This window comes from Pseudopodoces humilis, chromosome 7 (genome assembly GCF_049639895.1).
Source record: "Pseudopodoces humilis isolate 2021_Gansu_Grassland_sample_001 chromosome 7, ASM4963989v1, whole genome shotgun sequence".
Taxonomy (NCBI): Eukaryota; Metazoa; Chordata; class Aves; order Passeriformes; family Paridae; genus Pseudopodoces; species Pseudopodoces humilis.
The window spans coordinates 6,576,097-6,599,222 of NC_142206.1; the positions used below are offsets into that span (position 1 = coordinate 6,576,097).

General features: G+C 43.7%; 2 protein-coding genes and 2 non-coding genes across 14 annotated transcripts in view; all 4 read left to right on the plus strand.

Annotated features, from left to right (window-relative positions):
- The window catches only part of DENND2B (DENN domain containing 2B), a 154,340-nt gene extending 136,512 nt beyond the window's left edge, over positions 1–17,828 (plus strand). For 8 of the 11 annotated variants that reach the window (XM_088057377.1, XM_088057374.1, XM_014257918.2 and 5 more), the window contains 6 exons: positions 11,286–11,463; positions 12,503–12,544; positions 13,541–13,652; positions 14,653–14,892; positions 15,150–15,236; positions 15,669–17,828. In XM_088057377.1, coding sequence (XP_087913503.1) covers positions 11,286–11,463; positions 12,503–12,544; positions 13,541–13,652; positions 14,653–14,892; positions 15,150–15,236; positions 15,669–15,703 — 694 coding nt within the window. In that variant the 3' untranslated portion in view covers positions 15,704–17,828. The remainder of the gene's footprint in view (positions 1–11,285; positions 11,464–12,502; positions 12,545–13,540; positions 13,653–14,652; positions 14,893–15,149; positions 15,237–15,668) is intronic. The other 3 variants (XM_088057380.1, XM_088057379.1, XM_088057378.1) reach the window with 1 other exon arrangement.
- Positions 17,829–18,158: 330 nt separating this feature from the next.
- RPL27A (ribosomal protein L27a) lies at positions 18,159–20,930 on the plus strand. Its single transcript, XM_005529019.3, has 5 exons — positions 18,159–18,256; positions 18,526–18,589; positions 19,028–19,103; positions 19,876–20,050; positions 20,740–20,930. Exons 1-5 carry the CDS (start codon positions 18,254–18,256, stop codon positions 20,866–20,868), a joined length of 447 nt encoding a protein of 148 aa, XP_005529076.1. The 5' UTR covers positions 18,159–18,253; the 3' UTR covers positions 20,869–20,930.
- On the plus strand, positions 19,440–19,572 carry LOC148183954 (small nucleolar RNA SNORA3/SNORA45 family). Its single transcript, XR_015773033.1, has one exon. It is a non-coding gene; the product is annotated as a small nucleolar RNA SNORA3/SNORA45 family (small nucleolar RNA).
- Positions 20,361–20,492, plus strand: LOC148183955 (small nucleolar RNA SNORA3/SNORA45 family). The gene has a single exon (XR_015773034.1). It is a non-coding gene; the product is annotated as a small nucleolar RNA SNORA3/SNORA45 family (small nucleolar RNA).
- Positions 20,931–23,126: the final 2,196 nt, after the last annotated feature.

Here is a 23,126-nt window from a genome sequence, read left to right on the forward strand (position 1 = left end):
TTGGTGAACAGACCTGAGTTTTGGCCAGCAATAAAGATTTCCTTTATTTTCCCTGTCACAAAAACCTCCAGAAAGAAAGGTGAGAGAAATTTGACAACAAATACATTCCAGACACCAGCTTGTGAGGGAGAATTTACTGCTGCCAGTCTCTGACTGGTCTGTACCATTTCTGAGCACAGGCTACAGGGTCTCAGTAGTTTTTTAATTATCAACTGTGCATTAAAGTATATGTTTGGAGATGCAAACCACTGCACCTGTGGAATGTGTAATAGCTCACAGATCTTCTGTCTAAACCCAGGAGAAGTATGGATGGCTGACATTTGTTTTGGTGTATTTTTATCCCAAGAACTTGAAGTGCTCTCTTAATACTGTCAGGATTATTGGGCTTGTCTGGTCTGACATACTGAAGATAAGCTAGAGAATTTCTTTCACTAATTTCTGCAGTGGAAGGAATGAGCCCTTGTATAATTATCCAATGTGCAATCATGCCTAGCAGACAGAATTTATTCTACAGCAAAAACATCAATTTCTCACGTACATAACCAGAGAGTTTCTGTTTCCTGCAGTGAGAGCCAGACCAGCCCCTGTTGAGGGGGTTAGCAGAGCTGGCTCCCAAGATTCTTGAGAGAAATTTTGCACTTTATTCCCTCTTCTCAAGGAGTAATTACATTTTGTACCACTCAGATTACTTTCTCCAGCACTTAGGTTGTGTGATGGCTGATGCCAACAAAGCAGCTGTACATGGACAGTACGAAAATGTGTGTCAGGCAAAAGGGACAGACCAAGAAACAAAATTCACATTCAAAGTCTCAGGCTTGTTTAATATTCCACAGTCCCAGAGAAAACAATCCAATAGTGACATTTTTAATGTGCGGTAAACTCCAATGGCATTTTTAATATGCCATGTCCTAAGAAGGGCAGAGCTTGTATAATTTTCCTTTTCTTCCTTCCCTCCTCCCCTACTTTCCAGTGGTATTTATTTATGTCACTCCAGGCTTTGGCCAATGTTCTACAGTGGGAAAACATAATTTTTCCACTTTCAATTTGTGCAAAAAAATTCTCCCTCCCTTCCCCATGAAAGGAAATGGGATACAAAGACGACCATGCTGCTTGGTAATTCCCTTCTGGATTGCTTATTGACACAATATGGCAGTAAATTGCAACATCTTCACAACTTGACGTTTTGCTCCTTGCAAGAGGATTTAGATGTCCTCTTTTCAGCTTTTAAATGAGACAGATTAGGGAGATTGTTTCTCTCCTCATTGGTTACTACCTAGAAAAAGTACTTTATCCTGCTTTACAGCTGTCCTGTTAACAGTGAAGTGATGGCCTGGGAATCTGAAAGCCCCAGTGTGAGCAAGGACTGGTGAGAGCAAAGGCCTCAGTGTGGAAAGAACAAGGAGTTAACTCTTCTCTGGAGCACCTGCTTTTGTTCTGGGTTTGTGCTAACAAATTGTCCTGCAGGAAAGGGATTGAATAACTCTGGATACAAAGGATAACTTCACACTTGTTTTTTCTTGCAACTACCTGACAAAGCTTGGGCAGGTAGCTGATGTGTTAAAGCCATGACTTTTTTCCCCAAATTCCATTTTCTTGAAAAGGCAAGTCCTCATTCTGCAAAGGGCACTTTGCATGTCTCTTTCTCACGTCCCTTTCTTATACACAAGTATTACAGGAGCAAAAAATAATGCCTTTGTTAATACCACATTTCTCTTTAATCAACCGTTCACTGCTTTCTTTTAAATTAAGTACTTCAAAGCTACTCTCTGAACAAGAGAGAGCTCTCCTAAGAGTGTTCTCTTCTCTGCAGCTCTCAGCTCTGTGGGATGCAGCCTTGATCTTTGCATGAGCCAGAGCTGTGCTTTGCAGATTATCTGTGGGACCCGACACTGTCACTCAGGTGTTCCCAAAAGGTGGGGGCTGGTTCTGAAAATGCAGCTCTTACTCAACTAAATCTGGCAAATTATGTAATTTTTGGAGATTTTTGCAAAATTTGGATGAAAACCAGAAAGAAAGCTTCCCATATAGTCAGAATAAACCTGCACTTACTTTTTCTTTGACATGTCCTAATGAGTCATTTAATTATCAAACATTGAAAATCTGAATTACTTTATGTGACTGAAAAATCCATTGGCTTTAAAAAAAGGACTTCTGAGGGCACATCATCTTTCATGGTGTCCATCTCTGTTAAGCTGTGGGAATGTGCTCAGTTGGTGTCAGTGATGGATCTGTGCTGGTAGGGTAAAACAGCACAATCCAGGAGAGGATGTTGCACATTAAAGCTGAGGGGGATGTGGCCAGAGAAGAGTTTATCAATGAAGATGTTGCCCACTCAGTTTCCTGTCAAATACAAGAAGGAGGGACCAGAAAAGGAGCACAGATGATGATGACACAAAATGCTGGGCAAGTCTGCTCCATGAACTGTGCTTGTTAACACTGAGGTAAACCATGACTTTGTGAATCAAAGTCAGGGAAAACAATTCCAGAAATAGGGTTGTAACTTTTGGTTCAACATAAAAAATCTCATACTAGGAATCATCAATAGCACAAAGGCATTTCTTTCTGTCTGTGCTCTCCATAACTCACCTTCAGTAGTCACTGTGCCTGTCCCAAAATTAAATGCCTCACTGATGCCCCACTGATAAGGAGCTGCAGCACTGCTTTTGCCAGACAGGTGAGGACATACTGGGATTCCTTTATGAAGGTTTTACAAGCTTGGCTGTTCTCCTGCTGCCCTGTAGAAAGCGCCAGATAAAACCCAAAGTGTGACTTATTACTTGTAAAAGAAGGCTTGGGTTTGGGTTTAGCTCCTTTTCATGGGCCAAAATGGCCATTTGAGTGGTGTGAAGGTTAAACAGCCTCACTCTTTGGACTGTAAGCATAATTAAAAGATTTTGCAAAGGACAATAACTGATAATTGGGCTGATGTGATGTGGAAAATATGCATTTCCTCCTCAGTCTCAGTGCCCCTCTCTCCCTGCCAGTGTTATCACTTGTTTGCATTCCATGAGATATCACAAAGGTCACTTGCAGCAAATATGTCAGCTTTCAAATCAGGGGAGCCACTGTGGTTGGATTCTGCCCTTCACCCCTGGGAAAAACAAAGTTTGGTTCTCACTTCTGCATCAGGCTGCTGCGTGCCAGGTGGGGGGAGCTTGGCTCAGGGGGAGTGGATGGACCTGGAGGCTGAGGGCACAGGGTGCAATTGCAGCACTGCTGGGTGGACAAAGCAATCACCCACCTTAAGAAGAATTCACTTGTTGAGCAAGGTTCTTGCTTTGTCAAGCTCCTGTGCAGAGTGAGAGGTTTTCACCTGCTTCAGGACTGAGTTGTTACCTCATCCCTGGCAATACATGTGAAAGTATGTTAAGTCTGGGTAATAGATGTTTTGGGCCATAACAGACAGGGGAGATCTGTTTGTGCTTTAGGGAGCTCTTTACCCAGCACCAGGGGCTGACTGTAGCAACAATTCTTGCAGTGTGTCTGATGATTAAGTTGTAAAATGTTCAGAACTGGCTGCTAAATTTGAGACGGGCTAAATGGACCTGGCTCACCATGATCCTCATGTGAATTGTACGTGTTCCCATCCATCATCACATTTACACTGGAGATCAGAGTTCCTCATTTTATTTAAACATAGGAGCATAGCCTTCCATTGACAGGTCTCCTGTGCCATCAAGAGAAAAAGTAACCTAAATTATGCACAGATTTGTCTGTGTTTCCTGAAAAGAAGGATTTTGGGTACTGATCAGAGATACAATATTAGCTGCATTTAGGCCAGCTACTAAAGACCTCAGGGGGTGACTCTTAGTTCGCCTCTTCCTAAGTGTTATATACAGTGTTTGCTGTATAAAATAAATCACAATGCAAAATATTACTCTAGCTTTAACAGCCCAAACTCATGCAATTTTCCATGTAATATGAACCCACTATTTTGATTTTAAACATCTTACTGATTAATCTAGAGAAATCAGATTTATTAACAGAAATTCAGCAACTTCAGAACTCCCGTTTAGGTCACATATGCAACCACTCCATCCTAAACTTCCTGCAGACACCCAGATTTTCACAGATTCACTTGAAGGTGAGGGTCAGGTGAGGAGAAGTGCTTGGCAGCAGCAGGGGAATCCTCCTCCCTGTGCACCCCTACACAGAGTTGGACCCTTTACAGAAGGATTCTGCCACAAGGAATTCTCAATCCAGGACGTTAAAATCTAATTATTTGACTTTAAAAATAAATTATATTCTTAAAATTAAAAAAATGTATTAATAACACATTAACATGAAACTACAATATTAGCTTCAAAAGTTACAGTCTCTAGTTCCAAACCACCTTAGAAAGGCTTGAAGTTTGCCCAGCCCCTGAAGGGCTTCTAGAAAAGTAAAAAATTATTCAAATTTCCAAAGCTTCAACATGCCTTGCTGATGAGAGGCTGCCTTTGCAGTAGCCTCTCCCACAGCAGTCAGGGAACTTGTGGTTCAGAAGGTGGTATCATGTCTTGAGGGCTGGTCTGATTAAAACAGAAGTGGGAAAATCAAGGTCTTTGAGGCTTCATTTCAGCAAAGTATTTCAGCACAATGAAAGTAAATTAAGGCTGAAACTTCTGCTGAAATATTGTGTTGAATCAAAGCCTAAAACAGTAATTTGCTTGTCCCCTCATGCTTTAATTGGTGAGGTGAGGCATGAACTGATTGTAACTTCTGCTGCTCTGTAATCATTGGAAAGAATTATTTCATTAGTGCCCAGATAATTTATTGGATTAGAATTAATTTGGGTCAAACAACAATATGTTAAGCCCAAATTCCGGTGTTTGTTTTGGTTTTAATCTTTTTCCTCTCAGGTACAGGTAAATGTATTTGTTTTGGAGGAAACTTTTCAGTTTGAGAATTATTCCTGATAAAACTGTGGGTTTGTCTCTGTTTGCTTAGCAGCAGTGGCTGAAGTGTAGAGCACTGGTTATATTTTATTTCACTGGTTATATTTGATTTCCATCTGTGCCACCAGTGGGCTTTGAGCTTCTGTCACCTTGAGCAGTCCTGGTGTGCGACCTTCCCTCCTGCAGCTGCAGCTCCTCTCAGCATCTCTGCTACTGACAGAGGAGGCAATTGGCACCAGACAGCCTCACGTCCTTCCGTTGCCTACAGCAACAGGGAGGAACAAGTTTCACCTTGAGACCTACTTATTTGGCTGCACGTGTGTGATAGCTTTAGTCATGTTCATATTAAATGGTTTTCTCTGCTCCTTGCATTGTTCAGCCCAGCCAGTCACTCTCTTGTCCCTTAATTTTACATCCCGGCCCCTTTGCCCTCTGTTTCCTTTTCACCTGCTCATCAGGCTCATTTTGTCTCCCTTCTCTCCAAGTTCTACTCCCAGATCTTAATTTTACAAAGTTGCATTTCATTCAGCCTCTTCCCTACCTTCCTTTTATTTCTCTTCTCTTTCCTCAGGTTTCCTGCAGGAAGATGATCTCTTTCTCCCAGAGGAGCCTTCATTTCTCAGTGTAGCCCAAGGTTACAAAGGGAGGTCTTGCTTTTAGTGCTAACAATTTATTCTGAAGAAATTAGCAGCTAAATAAGTCACTTTTTAGTATGCACAAAAAATTTTATTTTAAGATGGCTTCTAACATAGCCAAATCAGAGTGAGTTTAGACATCACTCAGTTGGAGTCCTTGGCACACAGGGCACTCCCTCTTTCACAAAAAAGTGTAACAAAGATGTTTAATATAACAAAATAATGTATCATTTGATTTGGTTTTGGAAAGAAAACTGATGGCAAGCAAGGGGGAATTGGATCAGTTGATCTCCTGAGGTTTCTTCCTACCTGAATTACTTACTCTATATAACTTTGCTTTAAATTGGAAGCCAAAATGGTTATCCAGAGGCAGACACACAAGGTAAAAAACATCAGTGAAAACAAGTCAAATTTTGAATCTGTATCATGTGAAAATAGTGCCTTACAAATACAAGCAGTCCTACAAATAGGGAGGTATCCCAGAGCCATCAGGAATTACAGGCCTTATGGGGTAGTTCTTGTTCAAAAAGCTGCAAAAACATGCAATTTCTTTGATTTGAGTCAAAAGACGGGAACTGAAGATTTTTTCCCTTTTAAACATCCTAGAAGTGGTAACAGAGAAACAGCAATAATTTTGTACAGGAAGAAACACTGTCATGTCTGATAGTTTTATACTGGCTGGAAAACTGGAGACATCCTACACCATTATAGCAAATGAACTCTTGGATTCTTATTTTATTCCTCTCTGCCCTTTTTAGTGAGTAGTTGGTGATATGTGGGTTAACAAAAAATGTATTCTCACAGCACAGAACCCCGGGAATGAAGGACAAGCCCTTGATGTGGGGGCTCAAGGGCCTCAGGAGCAGAGCACCTGGGAATCAGAGGGAGTCCTGGAGCTGAGCACCCACTTTGGAGCTGGGAGAAAGCAGTAACATGTCCCCTTTGTCAGCCAGCTCTTCCAGAGCCAGGGATCCTCAAGGGCTCGCTTCAAAGGCTGACCTGCAGGAATGCTGCAGGAGCTCATTGCAGACAGCTGGAGTTTGGAGACTGTCACTTCTGACACTTATAAGTTTTCATTTATATCTTGTCCCTGATGCTATTTATTTAGTCTTACCAACTTGATTAATAATGCTGCTCTTATTTATTCTCATTCGCCCAGAGAAACCTTTATTTTTCCAGAGCCTTAGAGTGTACTGTATCTGCCACAGCACAGCACTGCTCCAAATTACTGCCAACACAGCAACAGCAGCACTGCCTGCACTCCATCTCCACCCAAAGTCTATCAGTCTGCCATGGTTTTTACTGCCACTTGCTCTTTACTTGATGCTTTCCAAGTTTTCTGCTTTGTCCTTTCCACCTCTGCAGCCTGTATGTGTTGGAGGGAAGATGGGCTGAGTCCTTGGCCTGTAGCCTTTCCCCAGAGTCCTTCACAGAGTTCTCTGCAAACATCTCAGATTATTTTATCTTGCAGGGTTGTCACAGACTTCTGTCTCTGTCAGAGACTGGAGTTAATCCAGGATCAGGAGAGGCATGGAAGGGTGTGGGAGGGAAGTGTCAGGGATCTGGTTTTGCTACGGTTCATCAGGGGCCCAAGGGTAGGAGCTGTCCCAGAAAAGCAGGACCATGGCCTGTGATGAGGAGACATCTGGGTGTGTAATACCCGTGTGAGTCAAGGGATTACACCTGGGAAGAACAGAGCCTCCAGACTCCAACCTCAGAGGGAGGAAGCTCTCCTGAGCAGACAAGGGATGTGTGTCAGAGAGGTAACTCAGTCTCAAAGTGGTTGTGGGCTGGAGCATGAATGTGTCAACAGGGCAGATGAAAGATTTCAGCAAATATGGACAGAGCAACATCATTTAATTAGTTGGGAGAAATGAGGAACATAAAAAGGTAGTGGAAAAGTAAACAGTGGAGACACTTTTTTTGTTAATTTACTTTTTTGGCTACATTTCTCAGTGTGAGGAAGCAGGGAGCCCAGATTCAGTGTGTTGGTCCCAGTCCAGGGCAGTCCAGAGCACTGGCACAGCACAGAGCTGGCACCAGCCCCGAGTGACAGAGCTGCTGTGTGGCTTGGCCCTGCATGTAAGGAAGGGGTGGCCTCCCTCCTCTCCTGGCTCAGGAAGCTTGTCTGTCCCTCAGGGGAAGTGGAGGAAGGGAAGGGATATTCTCACCTTCTCCTTCAATGGAACTGCCAAAGTGACCGTGGAGCTGCATGTGAATAGTCAGGTGGGATCAGGGAGCCAAATCAGCAAGTGGTTATCTATGCTAGAGGCTGAATCCTGGATTTGGGAGATACTTGGCGTGTGAGGCTCCCTTAGGTCTATGAGAAGTTCTAGGAGTGGAGGCAGCAGCGGGGAGGAATATGACTGTTGGCTATTTTTAGAAAGAACAGAGAGTTATCAAGGGTATTTGTGGGCTATTTCCATTGTGAGTAAAAGGTGTAACTGAATATGACTTTGGAACTTTGAGAGAGTTGGTGACTTGCAGTGTCCAACAAGCCACAGTCCTTGAAACAAACACAGCCAGCACAGACATCCCAGCCAGGGCAGTGTCCATCCCCTGCCCAACAGCTTGTCCTTCTCAGAGTGTGCTACTTGTGCTGTGATAAGATACAGATATAGCCTAAGCATGGGGTTATTTGTTGGTTGGCCAACCCAGAAATTGCTACCAGACATCCTCCCTATTTAAAGGACAGAAAAGGCTCTTGTTAAGTCACAGTGATTTGCTTTTTGATGTAGACTTAAACCATGTTCATAAGCAGTCTCCAAAATTCAGCTGAGTCACAGATGCGTCTGAAATTCTGGTGCCTCAGCTTTTAGCCTGAACTTGTGTCTCCCTAGCCAGCAACACAACAAGGAACAGGTTCTGTGTGCTATCCTGAGAAAATTATTTGGGAAACAAAATAGCCCAGAGGAACATAAATCAACATTGAGTGGGAAAGAAGCAATGACATATTTTGCCTGTAACACGATAAAGGATCTCTTCAAGAGAAATTTGTCATTAAGAAATGTCTCAATATACTTGTATAATCTTGTATTACTACAAAAAGATCAAACACTGAAGGTTTTTTTTTTTTTAATCTAGTGAATTTAAGGCATAGAGAGAACAAAAACATTGGCAAATTCCAAATAAATTTTTACAAGATGACAACTATGGAAATAAAGAAGTGTTTTCCAGTAGAAAAATAGCTAGAATATTATGCAGCATTCCTGTAAAACTGCACAGACCAAATGAAAAAGCCCACTCTCCAAACCAGCTCTCTGGAACTGGCCTAGAGCATGAAAAGTGAAAATATTTTGAAAATCTAACTTTGACTATTCTGTTACTTAACTTTGTGTGCTTTGCACACCTTAAAGAAAATAAACCATCTGACCTTACTTCTTAATTCTCATAAACAAGAACAGTTGGATGTTGTGTGGGTTGCACATTTTGAAAGGAAAAACTGGAGCAGACTTGCTTTCCCAGGGTAGGCCTTCATTTTTTTCCTTTACTTCTCAGCAGTAATATCCCTTTAAAAGGTTCTGAACTGTGTTTTAGAGATTTAGGCTGGGGGGTCCTTTACACCCATCACCTCTGAATTTTACCTTGCAAACTGTGAGATTTCACTGAAGTGAAAGGTGTGTATCCATTCTAAATATGAATCTTTCCAGCTAGGGCAGAGACACAGGCAATTTGTACAAGCAGGAGTTTGGTGACAGCTCTGGGAGTCCCGCAGAGGGGTGTCGAGGAGGGATGGCAGCAGGAGGCTCGGAGGGAATGTTTCATGGGGATGAGATGTTCCACAAGGAAAGATTTCCTGAGGCTGAATTTGAAGAGCTGTGTGCAGAATCCTGAAGTGCAGCGCCAAGGTGCCGACAGGGCAGTGGTGTGAGTCGTGCAGAGCTGGGTGCTGCCATGGGACACCCCCACCATGGCTTCCCCTGTGCTCTGCTCTGCTCTGCCCCAGCCAGCTCCCAGGAAAGCTTGGGAAGAGATTGCAGTGTCCAGAGCTGGAGCCTGAAGCCTCCCCTAGCGTGGGAATAGCACACACAAGAGGATGCAGGGGCTGATTTACGTCACAGCATTGCATGTAAAACAACATGTTACAAAAGGGCATTTTATAGAAAGGAAAAAAATACTTGCTGAAGAGCAGAAGAATGTTTGTCTTCCTGCTTTTAGCTTAACATGGCTCTTTTTTTAGTTGCTCAGCTAAGATGACTGAATTTGTAGTAGGTGAAAATGCCAGGGAGTCATTGAAGTGATCTTGAGAAAGCCTGTACCATGTTCCACAGCTCTTCCAAAACACACCACTGTGCTTGTTATGGCAGATGCTTGAGACCAAAGTATGAGGCAATGGCAGCACCATTGTCTGTTATATATAAAAATATAAATTAAAGAAATGCATCATTTTACAAGACCCTTGTGTCAGACAACATATATTATAAATCCATGCTGGGATTGTCAGATATTAAAGGAAGTAACAATTAAAACTAAGCCAGCAGATTATTTGCAGTAAAACACAAGGATTTGTTCTTTCCCAGCTTTTTCTCTCTTTCTCTCTCACCCCAATTCTCACTTTTCTCATTCAGCAAACTTTGAAGGTAAATCACTGACAGAAACAAACAGGTGAAACCTTTTCTCTGGCCTTGGAACAATCCACAGCTGAAGTAAAAATGCTCATGAAGGTTATTCTGGTAGAGGTCTGATGCCACCTAAAGTCTCCACCAAGTCTTGCAGTAAAAGAAATGAGCATCTAACAGCTCTGCAGTTATTGTTTATAGTTCTTTGTGGCTACATTAGGCACAGCAGAAGTTTGCAGTGTGAGAAAATTAATTCAGTCATGTTGGATGCAAATTTCTGTCATCTTAGCCTGCGAGAGGCAGATGTAGCTGTGATATGGAGAGCTTGTCATTATTCCCCTGATGTTAAAATTCGCTTGGTAATGATATTCCTTAATTTTTAACATTTGGAAACCATGTGACTGCAAAAGGGAATCAGATTCAGTAGATGGAAGGAAAACATATGCATGACATATTCCATGATAATATCAAGCCTTAAAGTTTAGGAGATACCAACCTGTATTTTAGCATACTCTGCTGAGTAGGATCAATACCTTTATCACTGAAGTTGGTTAATAAGCCCATTAAAATGTATTATAATAAAAATATACTGTTGTCAAAAAAAACTGAAATCTTTCAAAAACATGTTACTTTTATCAGCTTTCCTTTGGAATAAGTATTGATTGTTGCGGGCCTTTTATATCTGGTATATTTGGTATGTTTTATATTTGGTAGAGTTTTTCTTGAGGATTTTTTTTCCCAATTTTATTTTACTTTTCACTTTCCTTTGTTCCTGTGCTAGTGCTTGACTTAAGAACATTACTACTATGTACTTGACTTAAGAACATTATGAATTTTTACTACTGATGCGGCCATAACAGCTAAGATCTGAAGTTGCTTTTGGGTTTTAAGCATTGTTCAAAGTGGCTGCTTTTGGGTGCTTTTGGGGACATTGAATTTGACTTCTAGATCAAACCATCTCCTGACTGCTATGCAACAAATGGATTCTGGTTTGAAACCAATAGATTCTAGTTTAGTACCTTTAGTTTGAAGTCTGCTGTGAACTACCACACTGCACAATAGAGAGGGTAGGGACTGGAAGGGGACCAAGGCCTGTCAGAAGAGAGGCAGCACCTTGGACACTTATATTTCAACAGGCTGAGTTTCTCAGCAGGTGGAAGGTGTTGTGAACCAAGAAAAGCCTTTGCTAATCTGGTTGTTCATCTCTCCCCCAGCACCCTGTCGAGCTGCTCCCATGCTGTAGTGGCCCTGCTGTATCCCTTCTCCTGGCAGCACACCTTCATTCCTGTCCTGCCCTCATCCATGATTGACATCGTGTGCTGCCCTACCCCTTTCCTGGTGGGACTGCTCTCCAGCTCTCTGCCCAAACTCAAGGAGCTGCCTGTAGAGGAGGTAGGAGCTGGCAACACAATTGTTTGCCTGGAGTAAAACTGGCTTCTCCTAAGAGAGGGCTGCCACTGGGACATAAATCCTCACGTTTAATTTTTAATCTGCCTCTTTGTTTCTTCTCTGCCTGGTTCTCATGGGCAACTGCCTCTTGGCAAAACTGTGGCTGTAGCTTTATTCTTCTCTTTTATTCTGCCCCTCTTCCATACCTGGCACCTTGTCAGAGACAAGTGAGTATTTACATGGTCACCAGTAAGTAGGGTGCAAATATGCTGATTTGTTCTGGAACAAAAGGAAGCCATCTGCTATGACATCTCTTAATCCTTATGGAAGTGGTGCATGAAGCCATAGCCCTCAGTGGAAACAAAACCTTAAACAATTTTAACTTTTAAGACTTTGTTGTTACTGTATTGGAAATCAAATGAGAGTTTCACTTCATCAGCTCTTTCAGTAAAATAGCACAAAAATACTTAAGGAGTCTTTTCTCTCTTGCTCCTATCAGTTTCCTGTCGTTTTTCTAAGGAATTTTCTTGTGCTCTCTTCCCAAGCCCTGTGTGCCTCTGGCCCACGTAAATCTCTGCTCTGTTTTCCTTCCGCTTTCCTAACGTTGCTCTTCCACATCTTTCTAGCTGCATCCTTCAGCTTTGCTGCTTTGTTATCATGAATATTTCACATCCTTGCCCTCTGGAATCCCTGCTGCCTCCACACTGTTTTCTTTAAACCCCTCTGAAACACTTTTCAACTGCATGTTCACAAAAATTATTAATTATAATTTGTGTAGATTTAAGAAAAAAAACCCTTTAGCTCTTTTTAATATGCTAACCTAGTACAAGACCTGTTTCATCTATGTTAAATTAGACTTGTATCTCCAAAGAAAACTTTCATGTTGTTTCATAAAGCACACAACCTCTTGTTTTACAGTAGGAATTTGACTCATGTCGAGGCTTGTTCTGCAGATGATCTTTTGCTATTAAAAAACAATGAACAAATTAATGTTTTCTTGTATCTTCAGATACATTTCACTGCAGTGTTTTCTTTTCTGTAGGCTTTGATGGTTAACCTGGGATCTGATCGATTCATCAGACAGGTAAAGTACAGCTCAGATTACTGCCATGCAGTCTAGCACACTGTTTACTCCTCTAGTATGATTTGGTTTCTTTAATCAGAGGGATTTGGCAGGAATTGGGTGTGCAGAGGGAAAGCAATGAGGGGAAAAAAAAAAAGTTCTCATTTTCTGTTCCACCTGCAAATAAGAACTTCTCAGACATGCAGAAGGGATTGAGGCTGTGACTGTCAGAAGGAATCAAGAACTGTATTCACAGTGGAAAGAAAACATCCAAAGATAGTGACATCACCTTAGTAAGAAAACTCACTGTTGGAGGTGAAAAGGACAAAAATAACAAAGAAAATTCCCAACTACGAGCACAAAGGTGGAGAATAGTTTAATGTTATGAGAAAAGCAGGAGCCTTGTAAACAAGGAGGTGAGGGATCACCATCTCCTGACAGTCATGTGGCACTAAATAATTTCAGGCCAACAATCTGCAGGTTGGATGAGGAAACTTGTGTTTAATTCCCTGGCTGGTGAACAGTGGCTGCAGAGCCAAGGCTCCTGTGCCTACTTGGCTTCTGCTGAACAAGCATAAAATAGGATGAAGAGAGCAACAGGGGCAAGACCCAGATAACAAGATAGACTACAAAACAGTAAAAAACACTGCCAAGGACCAAAGGAGCTGCCTAAAGCCAACTACAGCAGCTGTGTGTACACCTAGCAAGGCTTCACATGATGTATATTTAGTTAAACATAACTATTTGGACTCTGTCATGTAAAGAACTGATTCCACATTTCTGTGTTTACCTGCTCTTTGGATTATCATTCCTGACTTTAATCTTATTAAGAGTGACAAGAAGTTTTGTTTAGAAGTATTTGTTAGTTGCACATAGATTCTCATTCTTTTATTTAGGTAGCCATGACAATAGCAGATACAAATATTTTTCATCTGATTTCTAAACATTCTGAAAGTATTTGCTGTAGTTCCTGCATAGATTATTGTGGTTTAAAGACTTTTTTCCCCCTCCTATCAGATGGATGATGAAGACACACTATTACCTAGAAAATTGCAAGCTGCTCTGGAGCAGGCTCTGGAGAGAAAGAATGAACTGATAAATCAGGATTCAGATAGTGATTCAGATGATGGTAAGTTCATTCGGAAACAGGGACTTGTGTAATAAACAAACATAGGTAGAATTGTGACTTTCCATGCAGGAGAAACAAAGATGGGACCTGAGCTCTCAAATATCTTTGGTGACATCGAAGATTGTCTCTGAGCACTCAGGGAATGAGACTGACGGCATCAACCCACAGTGATACCTCACCCATGATTTATTTTAATTTCTTTGTAAATGACATGGACTCCTGTGGGTCCCTCTGAACCTTTGCTCAAACAGAAGTTTGCAGTTAAATTGGCCCTAACTCAATCCAGATAATTCTCCAGGCTTAGGGGTGTGTCTGAGTTTGGAGTTGCTCTTGGCACTTGGTATTTTCAGGGGAGAGAAGCAGGTACAACCAGAAAAGAATTTTAGTCCAAGACAGGTTGGGTTGTATCTGAAGGTTCATATTTCTCTTCAGCAGTGATAAAAAGAGCCCAGGGTGAATTGAGATTCCTGTGGTTAAAAGGTATGAAACAGGCCCCTATTCAGTTTTTTAAATTTATTTATAGTCATATATATTACATATATAAGACTATTTTAAAATCTCAGAAATTGTGAAAACCCAAATTTTACAACAGACCCTTTTTGATCAGGTTTTGGTACAGGCTTATTATCCTCAGGGAGAAATATTTTAATGCTGAGTTATTCAGAAGTTTGTGGAAAGAGTTTGCTGAAGAGCGAAAATAGGAGGTTTGATTTTGATGAAACATCGATCAAATGTTTAATTTTCTGAGCCGTTTCCTGAGGATTTGTAATTCTCGCTGACTGTGAGTCAAGGAACACCACTTCTGCAGACTGGCACCCGTGGTTATGGCGCTGTCACCCTCTCCATGTGCATCCAGGTGTGCAGGGAGCCGCTGCAACTCCTGCCAGTTGTTAGCACGGCATCAGGGAGCCGGGAGATGTACAGCCTGGCCCTGTGGGGGTAATGCTGACAGCTCTGGTAGCAGCTGATTTTGGTGTCTTATTGCCGCCTTATTTTGCAGAATGTAACACCCTGAATGGATTAGTGTCTGAGGTTTTTATCCGATTCTTTGTGGAGACAGTTGGCCATTATTCCCTGTTCCTAACCCAGAATGAAAAAGGAGAGCGTGCCTTCCAAAGGGAGGCTTTCCGTAAATCTGTGGCCTCCAAGAGTATCCGCCGCTTCTTGGAAGTTTTCATGGAATCCCAAATGTTCGCTGGCTTCATCCAGGACAGAGAGCTGAGGAAATGCAGGGCTAAAGGTAAGGGTGGGTGTCTCCCCTGCCGCGCGGGTTTCTGTAGCGCTCGGGTCCCGCGGATCGCGGCAATGTCCATCCCCCTGCGCTCACCGGGAAAGCGGAAACGCGTCCCGAAAATGCTGCCCGGTTAACCGGAAGGTCGCCGTGAGCCGAGGCTGCCGGGGCCGGGAGTCGGGGCCGTGCGCGGGCACCGCGGGATGCGGGATCAGCGGGATCAGCCGGACACGGCTCACCCCGGTCCCCGTCTCTGTCCGCCACAGGGCTCTTCGAGCAGAGAGTGGAACAGTATTTGGAAGAGCTGCCGGACACGGAACAGAGTGGAGTAAACAAGTTCCTGCGAGGCCTCGGTGAGGAAAATCTTTAGAAGTATTTCTGAAATATGTTTTCATTTCAGGTGGTGGTGGGTTTTGGTTGTGTTTTGTTTGTTTTTTTTTTAATTTGAAAAATCCGTATCTGAGGTGGGATGAGGTAGTCAAGCGGTTTCAGAGTGATGGGAGTTACACAAAAAAAAACAATGAAAACATAGTTAAAGGGGATAAAACCAAATTAAATTATAGTCCTTGTTAACACTTTCATTTTCACTTGGGGGTGGGGGAAGCAAGCCATAATCGAGGAGCAGAACAGGAAGGTGTCGGAGCAGGCGGTGCTCTGTAACTCAGCTCTCCCTGCTGGTGCTGAGTGGAAGAGTTACCCCACAGCAATTACAAGTTAGACCCATTTGCTGTCACTTTTGATTGACTTCTGATATCTGCTAGAGACTGACGGTGTGCTTCCTTTAGGTAACAAAATGAAGTTCCTTCACAAGAAGAACTAGCTCCTTCCTGCTGGAACACCAGCCCCAAGCCTGTTTATGGCTCTGTGCGAAACACCTGCGGCGTTGGAGCGTGGAGGGGGAGGAGAGCAGAGCAAGCTGACAGCAGCTCCGGGCAATGACTGATGCTGTGTCAGTGATGGCTCCTCTGTGTACTTGGGTAGAGTTTGTACATAATGTGCTGTAAGCTTTTGTAACTGATTTTGTAATGAGCGAGAAAACTGTGGTAAATATTTGTATATTCCTGAGAATACCAGGTGCTTGTTTTTTTCTTTAGTATGAGTTGAGTTATGCTTGGTGCAGGAACGAGTAGCTGATGATGTGCAGCCGACTGTCTCGGCAGAACCACTGACTTCAAGGGATGTTTGATGCCTGAACACTGCGGGGTGAATGAGCTCGGGTACGTGGGAGAGGTTGTACGCACGGGGCCGCTCTCGTGAGGCACAGGCGCTTGTCTGTTTCCTTCGAATTAATTTGAAAGGAGAAATAACAAAGCGACTTGATAATAAGGTACTTGGTTCACATTACAAAACCTCCACTTGGTTTGAACTCTGGTCAGTAAACTCCTTGTAACCCATTCTGCACTAAGACTGCTAAGCCTGGGGGGATCTCAGCTCTCTGACATGCAAGCTGCAGCGAGTAGGTACAGTACAGCCTTTCCTAATGTATGTATGTATGGATCCTAATAAACTCTGTAAATAGACTTCTTTGTTTATATTCATTGCAGATCTCTGCACTTCCTCATGTGGAGCAGGTACAAACCCAGCACCTTGCCTGTGATTTTTTTAATGAATTTGTAATTAAAATGTAAAGTGGTTATTACGAACCTGTCTTTTGGTAGGTTTGCTGTTTCACAAGATGTAGTTTGGGGTTTCTTCAGTGTTTTTCACCAGGGCTAAGACAAGTCATTTTATACCCCTCTTTAAAAAATTTTATCCTAACAGAAGCATCTGTTAAAACATTTTTTCATGGGTTAGCAGTGAATTATTTTATTGTTGTATCACAGATACTGCTTCTGACCTCTGGTATTTTCAATTGGCTTAGTGCTGTGCGTGGTGCTCAATTCTTCCTTGATCTGGAAACAGAACTCCTGTTGAGGTTCTAGAAGTTTTCCCATAGTCTGAAGAAGAAAATATTAAAAAAAAAAAAAAAAAAAGCTTCAATATGTTGCAAGTCTGACAGAGAATGAAAATTAGCTAAAGTCTCTTACCTTTAAAGAAAACCCACCATGCTCTGGTTATAGTCATTTGCAGTGTGCTGTAATTAGATGGGCCTTGAGGCTTGCGCAGTTCCTAACCTGACAGTGGTTCTGGTTTGCTATCAGCCTCATAGAGCAAATTCGAGGGGCTATTCACTAAAAAGGTGAAGTAATTTCCTTTTTCAAGTACCTCCCTCACACTTGAGAATACACAAAAGTTTCTTAAGTGCACGTGAAATGTCTGTAAAATACCAGGTGCCTTTTGATTCAGAGGAAATGTTGCCACAACTGATAATTTCCATTAGTTTTACTCCTTACTCCATAATACCCTCCAAGTTGCAGAATGATTCTTAGATGTAATCCTTGAGAGTGGAAGGAATAACGTCACTTGTACAGGTGGCTTTTGGCCTTTTTATAAACGACATCTGCTAGTAAATGTAGGGGGAAATACATAATTCCTCTTAAGAAAATGATGGATAAAACTTTTATCAGGACGTGCTGTGGACTTACTGCAAAGGCAAGACAAAGCCGCGGAATGCCGATGTACGAGAATGTGGTGCTGTAAAACCCATCTCCTGCACCAAAGCTGCTTTCCTCCACTTGCACTTTTAAAAATTAAAGGAGAAAGCTTTTAAACATTGTGTTATCTGTCAACATGTTCCTGCTTTTGTAATGTGAATCAGAGGATACTACAGGACAAGGTGAGATCATGGCCCAAAAAATCTGTGGGTGCCTTTTTGATCCTCAGACAACAGATGTGTAAAACAATCCTTGTATTCTCTGGAAGTCTGTGTTCTACAGGATCAGATGAACAAAAACCAAGGAGTGCGTTATTTTCCCTTCTAAATTTGTTGTTAAAACTAATGGTGTTACTGAGCAGGGAACAGTGTAAGTGCACCAGGAAAATTAATAAATAAATAAATAAATCCAGTGCTGAGGCCCGTGTTTAAAATTGGTGAAGTTTTGTTTAAAATCGTAACAGTATAAAATCAATTTTAAAACACCGGTAGAAACCAAGCTTAAGAAACAGTAACACTCCAGGAATTCACACGTCAGTGTGGCAAATAATTGTGTTTAAGGACGTAGTGTTCATTTTCCCACTGTTATGGCTGTTTAATAAAGTGACCAAACTTGCAAATTTTCCTAAATTCTGGTCAAAATGCTGCATTTCCGTGGCGGGAACACGCAGGGAGCTCTGTCCGGCTGCGGACTAGGCAGGCGCCGGCGCGCTCCCTCAGAGCTCCGCGCGCCGCTCCCGCCTCAGCGAAACCTCGCGAGACCTCAGCCCCGCCCCCGCGCCTTTGCCCGCTCTCGCGAGAGCCGCGCCCTTTCTCTCCCTCGCGCACGCCGGCAAGATGGTGGGAGCTGCGTCCTGGCCGGGATGGGATGGGACGGGACGGGACCAGACCGGGGCCCCGCGGCCGCCGCCCCTCGCACCCGCGGCGGGACGGGACTGCGGAGTAGCGGGGGGGTGGTGGGGAGGCGCGTCTCCGAGTCCGCGGCGGGCGGGAGCGGTGCGGGGAGGCCGGTCCGCCATGGCGCCCGGCTGTTTGGGCCCCGGGGCGGGCGCGGGGTTCTGGCTCTCGCTGCCCGCCTCGCTCACGGCTGCTCTCCCCCTTCCCCGCAGCCCTCCAGGCTAAGGAAGACCCGAAAGCTGAGAGGACACGTCAGCCATGGCCACGGCCGCGTGGGTGAGTGGAGAGGCGGCCGCGGGGGCTCTGGGCCTTCGCTGGCGCGGCCCCGCCGGGGCTTCCCCAGCGCTGAGGGGATGCTGCTGCTCCTCCCGGATCCCAGGAAAATGGGGCTGTGGCTGCAGGGGCTCGCCGGCACCGTGCGAAGTAGCGAGCAGTGGTGGAGGCCGCTGCGTGCGGAGGCATCTGCCACGGAAATGGGCTGATTAAGTCTTGCACGTTTTACACTCGCTGGATTTATAACTTCAGCGTTGCTTACTGCTCAGTACTGGCTATGCGACATTTTAAACTTACAGGGCAATGCAGTCTCCCTTTCAACTCTAGTAATTTCAGTTTTGTCACAACACAAGATAAAATAGTTTTTTAAGTTGACATTGAAAGTATCTGTAAGTATTATGTGTAATATTAATGTAACAAGCTTAAAACTTTTTTTCTCAGGCAAACACAGGAAGCATCCTGGAGGACGTGGTAATGCTGGTGGTTTGCACCATCACAGGATTAACTTTGATAAATAGTAAGCTAACGTTTTAAATATATACTATCAATATGCATGGTCCTGAGGTAGAAGCAACTGACTTTTATATGTGAATACACAAAGTTTCCTGCAATCCTACGTGTTTTTGTCCTTTAATGGGAAGTGGCATAACCGCTCATGTCTCCTCTTACCCTAAAATCAAAGGCCTTTTCACTTGGCATCTTGCAGTTCAGTGCAGCATTAGGTAAAGTTGATCAAATTTGCCTGTTGCAGTGTGGTCCCTGCTTAACAGTGCACACAGCAAATTCAGAATGTGATGTTAAATGCAAACTGCATCCTGTTGGCTGCATCAGGTAAAAGTGAGAGGTGCTGATTCCCGAGGCTATAGAGTCACATCTGGGCCCTGCCCGTGGTCCTGGTGTGCTGGAGTCCTCGGACAGCAACCACTAATCTCTATTCACTGGCTGTGCCCTTCCTGGCTCAGCCAGTCACCGGGTTAGTGACAGCAGTGCCAGAACTTCCCAGACAGGGAGCCCTCCCTGTGTCCATGAAGGTGGGACTTCCCTGGAAATACAGACTCAGCAGTGAGGGGGATTGAGCTCTGAGTTTGAGTGGGTAGAAACACTTACAGAGAAAGTAATTTTTCCTTGGTTTGGATACTAATCGTTATTACACCTAAATTGTACTCATATTAATATGGAAAAAGGTGACATTTTGGCTACTTTGATTTAGTAAGATGCTTGTTTCAGTGTTCTGCTTGTTCAGGGTGAATTAAAAATGTGATCTAATGCAGAATGTGTTTCTTCCACAGTCACCCTGGTTACTTTGGGAAAGTAGGCATGAGACACTATCACTTGAAAAGAAACCAGAAGTTCTGTCCCACTGTCAACTTGGACAAGCTGTGGACGCTGGTCAGCGAACAGACGAGGCTCAACTACGCCAAGAACGAGGCCGGACTGGCCCCGGTCATTGATGTTGTACGCTCGGTAAGTTCCTACTCGGACTCAGTCCCAGCATTCCTGCTCTCCTGTGGGTGCCTGGGCTGGGCCTGTCCCACTGGGGAAATGCTGAACTGCAAATAAGCTCCAGTGCTGAGAGGTTCCCCAGGCCGTGAGTAGTTACAGAAGCACTTTGGCTGTTACATTTTTCCCTGTAAAGAACTTTTTCTGGTACTGCTGTGTGTTTGTGGACAGCCACTGCCCTCCTCTGGGTAGGTGGTGAAAGATGGCGTGTTTGAAATGGTCCTGAAGGAACAAAACCGTGATGGAACGGGTCTCACACTGTCACCTGTCCACCCTCGAGACTAGAGTCACATCTCCACATGTTTGGTTGTCTTGGTGTGCTATAGTTCTCGGACAGAAACGTCTGATCCATATTCACTGGCTGTGATGTCCTGTGTCTCAGCCAGCCACCGAATCAGGGACACTGCTCTGCCAGGTGCTGATGTTCTGCCTCCCCTGTTGGCCACTTAGGGCCCACTTCTCACCTCCAGTGACTACGGCAGCTGTTTAGTTAATTGTTTTCATGTCATGATTGTCCTTTTAATGTAATGAATTGACTGGATGAGGTGATGGTGATCATAGTTTTGTTTTTAACTGGTGTGTGCTAACAGGCCTGAATGTAGGAGCCTGCAAGCTGATTGCAAACACTGAACTTCTGTTTTAAATCTTTCTAGGGCTACTACAAAGTGCTGGGCAAGGGGAAGCTGCCCAAGCAGCCTGTCATTGTGAAAGCAAAGTTCTTCAGTAGGAGAGCAGAGGAGAAGATCAAAGAAGTTGGTGGTGCCTGTGTGCTTGTGGCATAAAAGCTTTTGCTTTATTCAAATTTTTTGAATAAACAATGCATAAAATGAGCTGATTTACAGAAGTTTGGGTTGTTGTGATTTTTCTTTCCTGGCTTGTCAAGACACAGTTCACACTTCAATCTTACCTGCATAATTTTTGATCAGTGGTTTGACTGCTTCTCACTTCAGTTTGAAGTTGCCTGACTACAGTGTTCAGTATCTGCCACGTGCAGATTCTTTATTGTTTTGTCTTTATTGGGTGGCAAAATTGAGTTCTGTATTTATGCTGCTCTTTTATTAGTGACCCTTTCTACAGCTGTCTGAAAAGAGACTTGATGTGCTTTTGATGGGGATTCTTGAATACTAAAATGATGTCCAGGGGAAATCTGTGGGCATGGTGCCCTGGCCTTTGGGAGTGGAACAGCAAAGTGACAGTGGTGTACCAGTAGCTGTTAATTAACATTTGCAATCCCTGCTCTCCCCAGGCTGGGTATGCAATTCCTGCAGTTCCCACCTGTGGGACAGATTTGGTGCCAGCTGTCCTCAACCTTCCTTACAGCTGGCAAAGCAGTGGCACAGCTCTAGAACTGCTCTGTGTGAAGTTCTGATGTATTAGGTTTAAAATGACTACCTGAGATGATCCTTGCTTGCTTGTAACATCAAATTCGGACTTCTGGTGCCTGCATGGCTTGACCCTACAGGCCAAAGCAGGATTTAATGGTAAAAAATGAAATAACTAAAGCCAGTGAGCTGGTTCTCAAGTGTCAGACCAGAAGCCTATCAACACTCACTTATTTTATGCTCGCTGCTGAAGTTGATGCAAATTACCTTCTAGTATGTGTGATAGAATCCTCGTTAATCAACTTCTAACCTGGTGTTTGGCAACAATTAAATTTAGGGGGCTTTTAGGGTGAAGTTGATGTGCATTCCATTTATAAAATAGTTCATCTTAGCCAGTGGTACTGCTGCTTGTGAATAGCTATGACATAAATGTACAGTTTGTTCCAAAATGCAGAGGAATTTGGGAACTGTCTCTCACTGGCTGCTGGCACTGCTGCTTGCTAACCTGTGATGCTGGGTGTGGCTCCATCCACCACTCTCTGGCCCCAGCTATCCAGCCAGTTCTTTATCCAGTGAGCAGTGCACCCCTCCAGGCCATGAGCAGCCAGTTTCTCCAGGAGAATGTGGGGGAAGTCCAAGGCTGTGCTGCAGTGCAGACAGACACAGCTGCAGCCCTTCCCCCAAGTGGTCACCTTGTCAGAGGAGGAGATGAGGTTGGTCAGGCAGGACCTCCCTTCCATAAACCCACACTGACTGGGTCTGATGCCCTGGTTCTTGCACAAGTGCCTCTTGAGGGTGCTCGAGATGATCTGCACCGTGACTTTCCCCAGCATCAAGGTCAGGCCTGTAATTCCCTGGGTTCTCTTTCTGGGCCTTGTAGCTCATCATATACTTCAGCCTTCTCCTCCAGCTGCCTGTCTACTACTTTGCATACCTGCCCCAGAAGAAAATTTTAAACACGTGTTTTTCACTCTTACCCTTCCTACCCAAAAAATTCTCAGTTTTGTACATTGATCAAAAGGCATAAATTGAAATTTACAGTAACCTGCTTCTGCTCATCCAGCCCCAGATTTGGCTTCTAAGGTGACAGAGCATTTCCCAGTATTGGGCTTTGTTTGCACTGATTCTCTGTGCATGGATGCTTTGGGCTGTGGTTTCTCTGTGTCAACAATGTGGTGGTTTAAGACCTCAACTTCCTACTGCAGACACGACATGTTTTTGTAGGTGCAACTTTGTCTTAGCAACAGGACCTGCAAGAAATGAAGAGATGAAGTGAGCTGAGAGGCTGCTGCTTCAGTGACATTTGCCTCTGATAGACAGATGGTTGATGAAGATGCACTGTAAAAAGTGAGCTCGTGTTGCAGGCACTGATAAAATGTTAATTAAACCACAGGTACAGCTGGCACAGCTCATTTCCGAAGGGACCTCTGGTTTTGGAATTGGAATCTGAAGTTTTAGTGGCAGGTTTGAATTGATCTAAGTGATTTGTCAATCAAGTTGGTGGGTATCTACGTAGTTGAATGGGTTTTGGGAATGAAATAGCATGCAGACCTTAACACAGGGTCCATTTTTCTTCTAAAGTATTTTAAATACTGATGACTTCAGGATGCAGTGCTTTAAAAAGCTACTAGTTTTTAATTTCTGAGACATTCATAATTGTTTTGCATCGTGGAATAAATACCCAAACCCAGATCTGTTTACTAACCATTTCCACTGGA

What these genes read in the sequence shown, in the direction of transcription:
- RPL27A (XM_005529019.3), top strand. An exon ending in CCATGGCCACGGCCGCGTGG is followed by an intron (nt 18,590 to 19,027) that starts GTGAGTGGAGAG and finishes TTTTTTTCTCAG; the next exon opens with GCAAACACAGGAAGCATCCT. An exon ending in TCATTGATGTTGTACGCTCG is followed by an intron (nt 20,051 to 20,739) that starts GTAAGTTCCTAC and finishes AAATCTTTCTAG; the next exon opens with GGCTACTACAAAGTGCTGGG.